General features: G+C 35.3%; 1 protein-coding gene across 1 annotated transcript in view; it reads left to right on the top strand.

The window, feature by feature from the left end:
* Positions 1-15,679, top strand: part of LOC150107877 (GPI inositol-deacylase-like) — a 301,804-nt gene that overhangs the window by 59,880 nt on the left and 226,245 nt on the right. The window contains exon 4 of the mRNA XM_090415403.1: positions 13,701-13,851. Within this exon, the coding sequence (XP_090271529.1) occupies positions 13,701-13,851 (151 nt within the window). The remainder of the gene's footprint in view (positions 1-13,700; positions 13,852-15,679) is intronic.

Here is a 15,679-nt window from a genome sequence, read left to right as displayed (position 1 = left end):
ATTTAAATTTATCTAACTATAATTTGGTGGGACTTGTCAAATTTTGAAATAATTGTGTGGTATTTATCAAGATTTTGTGGTAGACTTATTGTGGGAGACCCAAACTATCGACACAGTATCTATCATATCTCTCTCCTTGAAACCATTAACAGACAAAGCACTTACAACTGATCATTCTATTCATTCATCCACCACTGTCCAAGCAAAAAAATCTAGTCCTCATGCCCCTTGCTAACCACACTCTTACCAATTTTTCACAGATGACCTCTTGTTCTATTCCTTTTAGCCAAGTGCATATCAGCTAACTTTTGCAATCCACAAACCCTCAATCTATCTTTAGAGAGCATTCCACAAACCCTCAATCTATCTTTAGAGAGCATTCCACACACACTCACCATCTTGGTCTCTTCCCTACAGATCCTTTCCACTGCTTCCTCATCCCAAAGAAACCCAGGTGACCAGACTTGAGCAGAGTAATCCAAATGTGGTCATATCATAGCTTTATAAAGAGAAATGATAACGCCCTATCTCTGTTTGTTATCATTTTCATCAATAACCAATCTCTGAGCTACCCTGGCTACTTTAGCAATATGCCTTCTAAACTTCAACTCTCTATCTACTACTACTATCCACAAATCCGAGGCTTCATCAGTTTCCTGAAATACAGTTCATTCAGTGTGGTACACAGCTTGTAATCTTTGTATACCAAAATGCAAAACTTGACACTTTTCCACATTAAATTGGCATTCATTATGTTTTGCCTGTATTATTCAGCCTATTCATATCATCCTGCAAGTCTCTACATTCACCTTGATTATCAATTACCCTACCAAACTTTGCATCATCAGCAAACAACTGAATATCTCCCTTGAAATTATTTTTAAATTAAACAGGAGTGATCCAAGCATAGAGCTCTGCAGCACACACCACTAGTCACCTGCTTTCTCCTGGAGTCTACTCCTTCATATACTATCTATCTCATTTGTTGCATTTGCACAAATGAGATAGATAGTATATGAAGGAGTTATCAATTACCCTACCAAACTTTGCATCATCAGCAAACAACTGAATATCTCCCTTGAAATTATTTTTAAATTAAACAGGAGTGATCCAAGCATAGAGCTCTGCAGCACACACCACTAGTCACCTGCTTTCTCCTGGAGTCTACTCCTTCATATACTATCTATCTCATTTGTTGCATTTGCACAACAGAATTTCACATATTATCCTGTCAAACTCTTTTGCAAAATTCAGCAGTATCATCATTTAACCATTCCCTTTATCTAACTCAGCTGTCACCCTATTATAAAAAGTTAATAGGTTACATGATATACCTTTCACAGAGTAATGCTGCTCTCATAGAGTATCATATTCTTATCCACCTGATACTGAATTCTCTTTTTCACCAACTTTTCCAGTACGTTTGCCACCACTCCTGAGATACCAATATATCTATAATTTCCTAACACAGACTTAGATCTGCTTTATGCAAAGTAATTATGTTGACTTCTTCTACTCTCTTGAGACTTTGCCAGAGCTATGACTTAAATTAAACTGCCCTAGTCAAAGGCACTCCAGTTCTCCTGCATATTCTCTTGAAATGCGAGTTGATATCTCATCCAATCCCAGCTATATTTGCATTCAGATTCTGCAATATAATAAGTACCTCCAGTTATTCAACTGCTGGTTTTCACGTCAGTCCCTCTGTCATAACATTATCTTCGCTTGGATGATATACCCTTGCAAAATGATCATTCAAGTAGTTTAAAAATTTTGTCTGCCTCTGTTACCTTTCTGCCATCTGCACATAATAAAGTTGTCCTTCCATAGTTATTCTTCCTCCTACTTGTGATATAGTTAAAAGGCTCTTTGAGTTTTACTTTTCTCTGTTTAGCTAATTTCTTCTCATAATCTGATTTTGCCTTTTTACCATGCTGGTCACCTTTCTTCTCTGATTGTTGTACTGTCCACGAGTTAGCTGGTCACCTTTCTCCTTATATACTCCCCATGGTTTTTTTTTTTTTTTTTTTTTCCCAGCTCATTTTTAACGATACTACTGATCCATCTAAGTTTTATTCAGTTTATCCTCCTGGCCTTGGGTATATACTGTGATATTGCTTCCTCCAGATAACCCTTAGCTACCCCCCCCCCCCACACACACACATGCACTGTGATCATCCTTCCCTTGCAGAACTTTATGCCATGGTACTGCTTCAAGCCACCTCCTAAGTATATCACCTGCCTTATAGTTCTGCATGTATTCTGCATGTACCATTTCTTAACTGGAATTTCTTCATGTTTTGCTACCTCCCAAGTCAAGACCACATGATCACTTTTACACATCTTTTGACAGGTTTTCTTATTCATATCAAGAAACTCATCCACTGCTGTATTATTGAAAGTAGTTAAGCAAACTTATCTCATTGTCAAAACAGGACTGGAGAATGTTATAAATTATACTAGTTCCATTATGAAATTTTAATCAGGTAACTTTCCTAGACCATAAACAGAACTTTCTCATCATTTCAAGTACAGCAGAGGAAAAACAGTTACACTGGTGAATTGGAGTGGAAGTAGCTTTGCTCTATTTCTGAACATGTGTGGAAGTGAAAAAGAATGTAATTGGATTTTGCTGTGTATTCATCTGATCATAGAAAGGGGAATAAAACACAGCAGGAGGAAAGTTGTGTGGTTTCTTTGTCTCACTATATGAAGAGTGTAAGAAATTAGAAGAAAGTTTAGACTTGGAAGACTGAGAGAGGAAATCCTTAAAAAAAGATAAGTGAAGTTTATTGTAGTTATTAATAGGGATGCACTGAATATTTGGTTTTGCTTTGTTATTTGACTTATTCTGTGTTTTTCAGATATATGGCTGACTGAAGCAGATAAATTCCTGTTAATGCATCATAACAAATGCAACCAATCGGGAAAAGCCTCCCCTTATCTTGTGCGACCATTCAAATAGAAGGGTTTCAAAGACTAATGAGCAAAGTTATTCTGTAGCATGATTTCTTTAGAAAATTCTTCTCGTTCTAGCTACCAGCTTATTCCTTGAAACAGATTTTTCAGAAGTTGGAAATACTTTTGAAGAAACCAGACATATACTGCTCCAGAAATGCTGATAAAGAGAATCCAAGGATTTTCCTCCTCCAAGGATTTTGGTTTATATTAAACTGAAGTTTTATTATAACACAGTAGTTGTTTCTGTAATTTTATAATAATGAATGCTGATCTATAAACAAAAGGATCTTTCTATATCAATGTCCAACAACAGCAAAGGAAGTATGGGAAAAAATCCTAAAAATGAAAGGCAGATATACCACTCACCAGCTCACCATGCTAGAACATAATGATTGAACAGTTGCCGACACATTTGAGGAAAAATTTTGCAAAAACAGCAGCAGCCCTCCCCCTTTCCCTGAGTTCCTTGTCCAAAAATGCAAAGCAAAAAATTGACAAATTTTCTTTTCTTTAAATGACACTAAAGAATATGGCATGCTGTTCCCTAAAGAAGAAATGAAAGCTGTTTTAAGTACCATCCGACTGCTATTGTACCAGATAACATTCATTACGAGATGGTAAAACATCTGTCAACTTTGGCCATGGATCAGCTGTTGCACCTTTACAAGAGAAATTTCTGTGAAAGTATATTTCCAAAAGATACTTATTATTGTCTTTCCCTAAGCCAGGAAAGGATCGATCCAAAATCCCCAAATAACTACCATCTGATTGTGCTGACCAGCTGCTTTTGCAAGATTCTAGAAAAATTGGTTAAATCTCATATTTTATGATTTCTGCAGAGAAACAACCACCTTTTTTTCCAGAACATAATCTGACTTCTGAAAATACCCTTCTACTACTGATTATTTTGTCTGGCTAGAGTCATTCATTAGAGATGCCCTCCTAAATTTTAATCATCTAGTATCAGTTTTCTTTGATATGGTGGAAAAAGCACATGACACTGCTTGAAGATTTTGAATACTGAAAGACATATATAATTTTAGTCTTAGAGGGGAATCTCCCTCTTTTTATCAAGAACTTCCTAACTGAATCTTCCAAGGCTGAGTGGGCATCTCTCTCTCTATCTCTCTCAAACATATAACCAAGAGGAGGAACTCCCACAAGGTTCATTTTTAACTATTTTAACAGTACCAGTACACTTTATTGCAATCTAGTCAACTTGATAACAGAACAACTTCTTTCAACAGTAAGTAATGTCCTCTGACTTCATCTTCTGTTATTTATGTAATATGAGGATTATAAAAAGACAGCTGAAGCAAGCTGTAGACCGTCTCTCAAAATGGGTGGTTGCAAATGGGTTCAGATTTTCACAGCAAAAAACCATTTTTGTGCAATTTTGCCACAGTCATGGTCTTCATTCTGACCCAGAACTGTCTAGGACAGTAATTGATCCCAGTTACACCTAAAGCCAAGTGCTTGAGACTCATATTTAACAGCAAACTCAGTTTCTTCTCTCATATGTCAGTTATGGGCCAACTGTCATATAGCTATGAATATTCTGTGTACCCTGTCTTTCAGCAGTTAAAAGGGGAGGATGGACAGGAAGATGGTTTGATGTTAAAGTAAGTCTGAGACAAGGATGTACATTAAACCTAATATCAAAATTGGAGATGTTAATCTCAACTCTTTACTTTATGCAGATGATGCTATACTTCTAAATAAATCCAGTATAAGTCTGCAGGATTCCCTGACTAAATTGAATAGCTGCTGTGATAAATTTGGTATGAAAATGAGCAATAGAAAGACAAAGACAATGAAAATAGACAGAAACATTAAAGACATCAATTGCATTCTGAATGGAGAACCTATAGAACAAGTAAACATTTTGGCTATTTAGGCACAATTTTTAGTGAAGATGGCAAATTAAATACGATGTGGAAATAGCAGAATTAGCAAAGTTGGTAGGGTGGGAAGCCAACTGAATAAATTCATATGGAATAGTAGAGAAATTAGTCAAAACACTAAACTAGTTGTATACATGATAGTGTTCAAAACAATTTTAACTTATGGTCTGAGGGCTGGGTTAGAAATAAAAGAGTTGATCAGGGACTGCAGACCACAGATATGAGATGAGAAAGATTTGGGGAGTTGAACATGCATCAATTGCAGTATCATATTAAAAATGAAGATATTAGGAAAGATCTATGCTAACACATTAAGGAATGTGTTAGCACAGCTAATCGAAGGCAGTATGGACACTTAAACAGAATTGGAGGAAAGGTTAACAAAACAAGTGTTTTTTACCAGTTTGGTAGGAAAGTGGATTGACAAAGTAAAAAGTGCCTTGGAAGAGCGAAAAATGTGATCTGTTAATATTGGAGTCTGATAGATAACAGATTAGGAGGAAAATTATTGATAGAAAGTTAATAATGATGTAACTTTTTCATTCTGTACTATCATAATATCCTGTTAAACCTCTTGAGGGTACAGGAATTTGATGGTATTTTGTCACTACTGTTTCATTTTACAACAGCAGTCAGTCTTTGAAAGTAAGTTTCAGAGTTTCTGACACTCAAGTTGATCATAAGAATTTAGAAAGTAAATGTTTAATGTGTCCATCTTAGAGTTATTTTGCTGCTTGGAAGTGGCCCGATTTATAACAGCTGTACAGCAGAAGTGCAATATATCAAACATCAAAATAATAAAATGATGCATTATAATGAACTCCTGAAAATATCTGGTTTAAGTCCCATAGAACCAGTTTTATTGTAAACTCACTATTGCAAAAGTAAAAGCATTAATGTTAATGATAGCAGCTCACTTTCCTCATAAATGGCATCACAGTTGACATCACAAAACTGCTATTGAGAGTAATCCTTTGGGAAGCATAACATGAAATTTATTTGCATTTTTATGAAAACTATAAAATAGTAGAAAGGAGAAATTTTTAGCTAAGTTCAGTAAACAAATGGTGGGAAAGAAAGCCAAGGAAATAGCTGGAAATAGAACAAAGAAAATGCACCAAATTTATCCATGAGGTCAAAATGCCAGAAACATCACAGTACATCTACCCACCATCCATCTCAAAACTATGGCATCATAAAATCCCTAGTATCAAGAACATATGAGATTTGTTCTTTCAAAGAATCGCTAAAACAAGAATTGTTAGATACCTAAGAAATGCACCCTGTTAGGTATCTACCTGGATATTGAACAAACAAGGATGGGCTGGCAATTTGGGATTTATCTTATTGGCTTAAACAAAAATGATAGTAGAACATGGCAGAATTTCATGCTGGCTGGGGCGTCACCCTGATAAACAAGACAACCCATTGTTTTTGCCAGAGAACTGGGGTAAACAGCAAAAAGTCAACTATTGCAACAAATCCTGAAACACACTCCAACTCAACATCACCAGAGTTCAAGATCGGTACTATCAACATAAAAAGCCTGAATGGCAAAGAAATGAAGCTGAGGAATTGAATAAGTACCAGATCGACATAATAGGAGTGACTGAAACAAAAAAGACAAAATCTGGTGAAATTTTTCTGAGCAATAAATACAAAATGTTATATTCAGTCAATGATAATCAGGGAGAAGGTGTAGCTATAGTATTGAACACAAAATACGAGGCTAATCTTCTTGAATGGCAAGCAATATCAATTTGAGTGATGTGGACAAATATGAGAATGGGGAACAGGACAATGAGACTTATTTGTGCCTATGGTCCCACGGAAGGTTCTACTAAGGTAGAAGTGGAGAAATATTTTGAGGCTTTAGAGAAAGCAATTGACACAATGAAAAAGGAAAAGTTGATCTTGTTGAATTTCTGCTCAGGGCTTGGACTGGTTATTACTGACATAATGTTCCAACATAAAAATGTGCACAAATTCACATGGAGAGAAGAAGTAAGGAATAAGAAAAGTCTCATTGAATATGTTATTGTCGATAGTGATGTTTTCTCTCTGGTGCAGGACACTAGAATGTACAGAGGATTTGAAATTGGAAGTGATCACCATTTAGTCTTCAGCAGGATAAAGCTGAATTTCATATTCAAAAGAAGAAAATGTAAGAAAGTTTTAAAGCGAATAAAAGTTGAGTAGCTCTCAGATGTAAACTGTAGACTAAAATACACAAACATTATTCAAGAAAAAATGAAAGAATTCATGTTGGAGGTTTAATGGAATATTATCAGCACTGAGAAAGGATTAAACATAATTTTAATACTTCCAGTATTTCGTCTCCGTCACAGAGACATCTTCAGGAATTACAAAAAAACTTTTTGTAACAACACACACACAAAAATAATACAATAGTGAGTAAAACTAAAGGAACTCAGTATCTCCCACAGGATCTCCTGGGGAAAAAACCACCATGCTCCACCATAGTAAATTCAAAAAAGAAAGACTATTCTTTGAATTTGCATCTGCACTCAAGAATCAACCGAATTTAAACAAATACAATTGCATTAAACTTCCCAAAATTTGGGAAACATTAATTATCAGAGATCTCTCTTTACATCCTAGGCCACCTGCAAATGCCCATAGAGATCAGGATCATTGAAAACTTATATTGGAACCAAAAGGCATCTGTTCAAGTTGATGACATTATTACAGACTCCATTAACATCAGACGAGGAGTAAGGCAAGGATGTGTGCTGTCACCTCTTCTTTTTAACATCTACTCAGTAGCCATATTTCAAAAAGTCTTGGAAGGAAGAAAGGAGGGGATTAGTGTAAATGGTGAAATCATCAGTAACATCCGATATGCCGATGATACAGCTCTTCTGGCTGACAATATTCAGGATCTTCAAAATCTTTTGGAGCTAATAAATGCATTGAGTGAAAAAATGGGATTAAAAATAAATATCACCAAAACTAAATTCATGGTCATAAGTAAGAAACCAATTTTTAATTTAGCACTTTCTTTAAATAGGAAACAAATAGAAAGAGTGGCAAAGTTTAAATATCTCGGATGCTGGTTAAATGAAGATTGCAATCCAGAAATGGAAATAAAAGTTAGAATTGAAATGGCAAGAAAAAATTTCTCTTGATGAAATCAACACTGTGTAACCGCAGTTTAAACTTAGAGCTTAAAGTACGCATGGTTAAATGCTATGTATGGTCTGTACTGCTGTACAGTGCAGAAACTTGGACCTTGAAGACAACATCAATAAAAAGACTTGAAGCCTTTGAGATGTGGTTATACAGGCGAATGTTAAAAATCCCATGGACAGCAAAAACATCCAATCAGGAAGTACTGAAACAAATGGGGAAATCACGTGAACTTTTAAATACCATAAAAAGAAGGAAAACTGCATATCTTGGTCACCTACTTCGTAATGAAAAATATAAGATACTTCAATTGATTATAAAAGGGAAGATAAATGGAAGAAGAGGACAAGGAAGACGAAGAAAATCTTGGCTGGCAGATATCAGACAGTGGACTGGTGTGAACTCTGAGAGACTGCTCAGAATAGCTGAGAATCGCTCAAAATTTGCCAAGGTGGTCGCTGACCTCCGATAGGAGATGGCACTCAAAGAAGAAGAAAGGTGACATGAAAACTGTGACAAAAATATCCTTGAAGTATGGAGTAATTACTTTGAAAAATTGTTCAGCAAAACAATCAGTTGTTAGATCCTGAGTGAAGGAATCTTGCAAAGAAATCATTCATTCAAGGTCTAATATACTAAGCTACACAGACAAAGAGAAATACCTGCACATCAGCTGAAATTAAAGTGAAACTTCTTCACATATGTATAAAATTGCATTAATTTTATGTACCATCTACTTTAACCTATTGTGATCATACCAAGATTGAATTGGCGAATGTCTTAAAAGAGAAATTTGTTAATATTATTTTAGCCTCGCTTTAGCTGTATGGAATGATTGTGAGTCACCAAGTAGATATTAAGTAACAATTCATAGAAGGTGTACAACTACACCTGTCCAGCGTAACGCCGGAGTTTGGAGCTTACACGGAAGGTACATCGATGCGAATTCCGTGAATACAAGAGTATAACAGCAAAGGGGAGAGCAAGGGATAAACCCAAGGGGAGAAAAGATATAGGTCGTGTGCAAAGGGGACTCCGAAAAAGGTGGTGCTTGAACGAAGAATATAAGGGAATGAGCACCGCATCGGCTCTCTCTTCTCTTATCTTTTTCCTGGTTCCTGGTTTAGAAGTTAGCTGTTGGTTCGAGTAAGGGGGGGATGAAGCATCAGTGCTATGATGTTGGACGGCGAGTTTTCCTGAGAATGGGGTAGGATTCCATGCTGAGGTGAAGTTTCCAGTCCTAGCAGAATCAAACCTCGCTGAAAAGTCCCATCGAGAGGAATAGAGATGTTTCCTGAGACACAAAGAATCGAGTTCATATTCGGCAGTAATTATGAAGATAGCGTAGCCCCTACGCTGGCGTAAGGACAGCCAATAGACAAGAAGTAACCAGACGTACACGTGGTGTTGAAAGACATCGGAAAAAAGTTCGGTAAAGTAGAATTACTCTATTTTGTATTTAGAATTCCTTAGAAGAGAGAAAATTATTTGTGAATGTAAATTATGAACATTATTCTAAAGGACTTTGTGGACAGACTCTAATTAGATAGTTAGCCTCCTTTTGAGAATAAGAAGAATTGTTTGGAAGAGATCTTTTGTGTTGTATATGATTGATTTAACATAACGAGACTAGGATTATAGATTTATAGTAACTGAATAACATTAGAATATTTGTCATATTATCTTATGAATTGCTTGCAGAAGGACTTTTGGTTTAACACCATATCATTTGCTATCTATCCCAATTATCAGTTACTGTTTTTTTACATGCTTTATAACCTTTGATTTAAACTTAAAGTGTGTTGATCTTTTAACTTGAGTTTCCTTATTTAGTATTGAGATGAATTGAATGCATGAAATTCTTTAGTGTATTTTGCTTTGATATTCCAATAAACATGATTTATTTGCCTAAACCTGAGTCATGCCTGACTACGATTCCGAATTACCACTTATAAAAATAGAACCTCTTTTAGCGGGAAGGAATTAGAAAGTGTATATAATCATCGATTTAGGTCACGACTGCAGTCTGAATCTATACAGCCGTATTAAAGTAAAACATTGTGTAAGAGCACCTCAGAATCTAGTATTGTCTCCCAGAGTAAGGATCTTTTCTTCTATAGGATACTGGCTGGTGCAGCATAATATAAATTTGCCAGTATCCGAAAAGGAAACAATCCTAGATGTAAGTATATTTGGCCCAATATCTGAAGAAGTAAAATAGCAATTGAAAGATAGAAAGGGAAGATATAAATAAGAAAAACAACGACGTAACACAGTGACATCACAGTGAAAAACACTCGGCAGGCATGCAGTCAGGAATACATACTCTAAGTAGAAAATTCCATCAAAAGCTTGAAATGTGGAAAGCAACAGGAATAGATGATGTTTGGTCAGAAATGCTCAAGTATGTATATATAAAAGTGTTACAGTGGCTGCACTGCATAGTTCAGAAGGCCTAGACAGAGGGACCAATTCCAGATGAGTAGAGTAGAGCTCTCATAGTACCCAAATATGAAAAGGAAAATAAAACTGAATGTGAGAATTACAGAGTGTTTCCCTACTGAGTGTTCCTGGTAAGATTTGTGCAAGTGTACTTGAGAGATGGCTGAGAAAGATTGTGGAAGGAAAGCTTGGTGAAGAAGAAGTTGGATTCAGGCCAAATAGATGCTGTTAGGATCAGATTTTCACTTTACGAAAAATAGTTGAGAAATCGTGGGAATATAGCAAAGATCTGTATTTAAGTTTTGTAGATCTGCAAAAGGCATATGAAAAGGTGTCAAGAAAAAAGCTATTCAAAACATGTCAGTGGGGCATTATATCAAGCAATATTTAATCTTTATTTGAGTTTAGGTAGTTAGAATTGAAGGAAGTACAGGAAGATTATTTATTATCTATTGGATCACATTATGAAGGAAAGTTGGATTAAAGCTGATATCAAAATTGGAGATGTTAATCTCAGCTCTTTACTTTATGCAGATGATGTTATACTTCTAAATAAATTCAGTATAGGTCTGCAAGATTTTCCCTGACTAAATTGAATAATTGTTGTAATAGATATGGCATGATGGTCAGCAATAACAAGACAAGGACAATGGAAATAGAAGCAGTGAAAATATCAACTACAATGGAGAACCTATAGAATTAGTAAAACATTTCAGCTGCTTAGGCACAATTTTTAGTGTAAATGGTAAATTATATATGGAAAAAGACAACAGAATTGATAAAGTTTTTATGGTAGGAGGTCAACCAACTGAATAAATTTATATGGAATAATAGAGAAATTAGTCAAAACACTAAATTAGCTGTATACAAGATGCAATTATAACTTTTGGATCTGAGAGCTGGGTTAGAAATAAAACACTTGGCCAAAGTCTAGAGATCACAGATATGAGAGTCCTGCGAAAGATTAGAGGTGTGAACAGATAGCAATATCACATTGAAAATGAGGATATTAGGAAAGTACGTTGTTAGCATCTAGGAAATTAGCAAAACAAGTCTGAGATATAGGTGGAAAGAGACAGTAAAAAGTGCCTTAGAGGACAGAAACATAAGATCTGATAATGTTGGAGTCTTGACAGATCATAGATTGATTTGGGCAAAAGTTGTAGATAGGAAGTTTGTAATGATGTAAGTTTTTCATGTAGTATTATTATCATATCCTGTATACTCCTTGAAGGTACATATCAGGAATTTCATGATGATGATACTTTTAATCAGTGAACACCACTGTATACATAGAGGGATTTCAAGTTAACACATGCACTCAACTGTTTCTTTATTCATATTTCTTATTGTTATTCAGTGTTTGCACTGATGATGTCTTATGATACTTAAGACGAAATATCTGCATAATAAATTTAATTTTTACTGTGGTATACGTTTGATTCTATAGTTAAAAGAATGTCTGCATTACTCGGGCAGAAATTTAGAAGACAGTCATCTTTGATCAACTCATACACAACTGCAATAATTCCTTTTATACAGCATTACAGACTTTAAGATTAGAACTGCAAATCTTTTTGCAGTTTGAGTTGTTTCACTTACTCATTTCACAATGAGTAAGCGAAAAGAACAAAACAATTTGCAACGCATCGTTTTGCTCTTAGGATGCTGGTTTGAAATACAGCGAACTTTAAGCTAGTTAATAGACATTTTATAATTAGTGTTTTGTTTTGGTGTGGTAATACTTTTAAAATAAGTTATGAATTACATCTAACATCAAGCCTGTCTGCAAGATAGCAGCTGCTTATGATAACTTAAATATGACTTAAAGCACTATAAGAATTGGTTTATCCCAACTCTTGCAGATTTAATCTGAATGGTAAGAGTTAGGATGCTGTTTGAAATCTTTTTGTTTTGTATTCAATTATATGTTTGTTCCTGGTTTTAAAGCATATAAAATTTCTAGTTTTTTTTTCATTGCTACTGTCCACAGAGCAGTTCACTCTGTGTTCTAGGATGTTGTTTTTCAGCATTTATGTGCTGTTCTCAACTTTTAATATTAATATATTAAAAGTAGGGTTAGATTTATCCTTTAAACTGGTAGCTGATTGAACTAAATAAACTAGTTCAGCTTAAGTTACTGTGGTTTACTGAAGGATTGTAAAATTTCAGTAATGTCTATCACTTCAGACATTAGGTTAGATTTATCCTTTAATCTAAGGCTGTAATGGCCTCCTTTCACATCTCATCATGATATTGCAGCTGTTCATAAAGAAAAGTTAAAAAAGAAATGTATAAAAAATATTGTGTAGATTTTGATATCATCTGCTAGGTCTCATACTGAGTCATTGCTCAGTATGAGACCACCACCCAGCTTAGTGGAGATTTCATTATTTTATTTTATTTTCTAACTTTGCACTGAAACAGTGTTACATTTTATCTATGTTCCCACATGTTGGACCAGAAGAGGCTTAAACCCCAAACATTATCCTGTGCTATTCAACTCCAGATCTGGAGACTCAAGAAATCATTCTCTGGTAAGTCCTTCGCAAGTGCTGCCAGTGTACCCTGTAAGGTGCGAAAACAGTATCTTGAATTCAGCTTAAGTTTAGTAAGTGGCTTGAAAAAGTTCCATGTGAGACTCTAGAGCAGGGTTTCCAGACTATGTAAAAAATAAATTAAAAAAAAATACAAAAATATATATAAAATTGATAAAAATAGAAAAAATCCTTAGCCCATGCACCCATTTGCAAACCTATAGTACAAAATGTACTATAGGTTTCCAAATAACCTTTTGTGGTGGGGGGGAACAACATAAAAAAAAAAAAAAAAGTTGCTAGATAGTAAATTTTGAAATCTACTGATATTCACAGTAGTGAACTAATGATGAATTTCTACTAGGGATTTCAGTTGAACTACTTTTTGGTAGCTGATTTCATTATAACACGAAGGACTACTTCATTATACTGTGCATCTGCTATAATCTCACAGGTTGGGTGCACTTTTCTTTTTCAGACATGACTACTATGTTTGGAAGCTGTTTGATTAGCTGAATTTTTGAATTTTGTTGTATGGAAGTTACTCCCCCTATTGCAGTTGAATCATCTGAGGTTCAGGTGAAGAGGTTGCATTATTATTCTCAGTTATAGTTTTCTTTTTGTCATTTTAGTGTAAATTTCCATTTTATATTAAGGGATTATTGCATTTATGCAATTTGAATAATGATGCTGTTTTTACTTATAGTGAACAAGGAGAAAATTTGTCTGAGCAAGCAGAACTGATTCCAGTAAAGCACAAAGGTTTACAGCGTAGATTGGTCCAAATAAAGACTACAGTTTTACTTTCTAAAAAATATACGCACCTTCTAATACACATTTCACCATCTCGTGGGCAGGTAAAAAAAAATAAAAATATTATGTTTCTTGTTTTCAGTACAGTAGAAACTAGTAACTCAATTTTTCTTAAAATTATTAACAGCTGTGAATGAAGAATGCTTCTCTTTCTCTCTTTTCTGGTAATTTAGGTTTATAATTCTGCAGAACAAGCAAACCTGCCAGAAGAACACACAAACAATTAAAGATACATAATATGTTGGGCTCATGGCCTCAGTTGCTGTGGCCATAATTCCAGATATTGTCTTTAAACCAGTATTTATTCCACATATAGAAAGTTGATAGAACAATTTTGTTTTGATCTCTACTAGTTTTATGTCTTTATTGTTATACTTCAATTAGCAGAAGGGGAGGAAGGAAGTGAATTAATATGACTGAGTTTGGCAACAAGCAGTTAAAAGTAACAACATAATCTTTGAAAAAAGGCATGCTGGAAACATGTTTTAATATTGAATCCTGATGGTTTATGATATGATGAGAGATATGAGCTCTATGTTCCCCAGGTTTTAAATGAAAGATCACCAAATCTGATATAGGATCATGTCTTGTTTCTTATTTCAGTGGTGTGGGTTTTTTAATATTTCAGATTACTCTTTGAATGCTCATGTAGAAATTGTAGTCATATATCATATCAGTGGGTTGTCAGAGTACTTGGTGTTCAGTTTCTGTTGTATGTACTGCTACTCCTCATTTATTATTATTATTAAGAGAGACCTCCAGGGAGTTAGAGAGTCATCGAGGGAGGCCACATAGTACACACACCAGCTATCATACTTATTCTTGAATTCATTCACACTGCTTGCACTCACAACCTCCAATCGCAATCCATTCCAATCACACACCACCCTCTGAGAGAAAAATCTAGCCCTCACACCCTTCTTGGCGGCCTTCATTCTGATCTTCCAAGGATGCCCTCTCATCCTTTCCCCACCCTCCATAAATTGAAAAATTCCATCAATTGAAATCCTGTATGATCCTTCTCAATCATATCAACCCTCTTTCTCCTGTTTGCTAGTGTCTGCAGTCTACAAATTCTCAATCTGTCATCATAATTGTGTATTTCATAATCCTGATATCATTTTTACCACTTTCACAGAATCACAACGGAAACCAGGAGACCAGACCTGCACAAAATAGTCCAAGTGAGGGCTTATCAAGGCCTTGTAAAGAGGCAAAATAACATCCCTTTCTTTACATGTGAACGTTCATTTCAGCATTGCAATTATCTTTTGAGTTGTATTTGCAATCTTTGCCACATTGCCCCTAAACTTCAACTTCCTATCTATTAATACTCCAAGATCCCTAGCCTCATCAGTTTTTTCTAACCTAATTCCACCAATATAATACGACATTGGATATCTTATCATGCCGAAGTGAATGACTTTACATTTACTGACATTGAACTGACACCCATTTTCCCATGCCCACAATTCCATCCTATTCAAATCATTCTGCAAAGACTGCATATCAGCTGATTACCTGATTACCATGCCTATCTTTACATCATCAGCAAAAAATTGGATGTCGCTTGTCAAATCCTTCCCAATATCATTAATGTACAGATTGAATAACAGCGGACCAAGCACTGATCTTGTGGTACTCCACATGTTACCTTAAACCTCGCGACTCAGATCCCATGTATACCACTTTTTGATATCTGTCAGTCAGCCATCCTCTATCCATGCTAATATTGTATAACCAAAACCCATTTTCTCCAATTTATGCAGCAGTCTGCCATGCTGTATTTGGTCAAAAGCCTTAGCAAAATCCAAAAGTATCATGGTGTATCCATTCCCCTTGTCTAGTTCAATGGTGACATTGTATAGAATG

The sequence above is a fragment of the Typopeltis vanoorti genome, chromosome 3 (genome assembly GCF_054136105.1).
Source record: "Typopeltis vanoorti isolate ZY-2024b chromosome 3, IOZ_Tvanoo_1.0, whole genome shotgun sequence".
NCBI lineage: Eukaryota > Metazoa > Arthropoda > Arachnida > Uropygi > Thelyphonidae > Typopeltis > Typopeltis vanoorti.
Note: the sequence above shows the minus strand (reverse complement) of the source record. Positions and strands in the feature narration are given on the sequence as shown.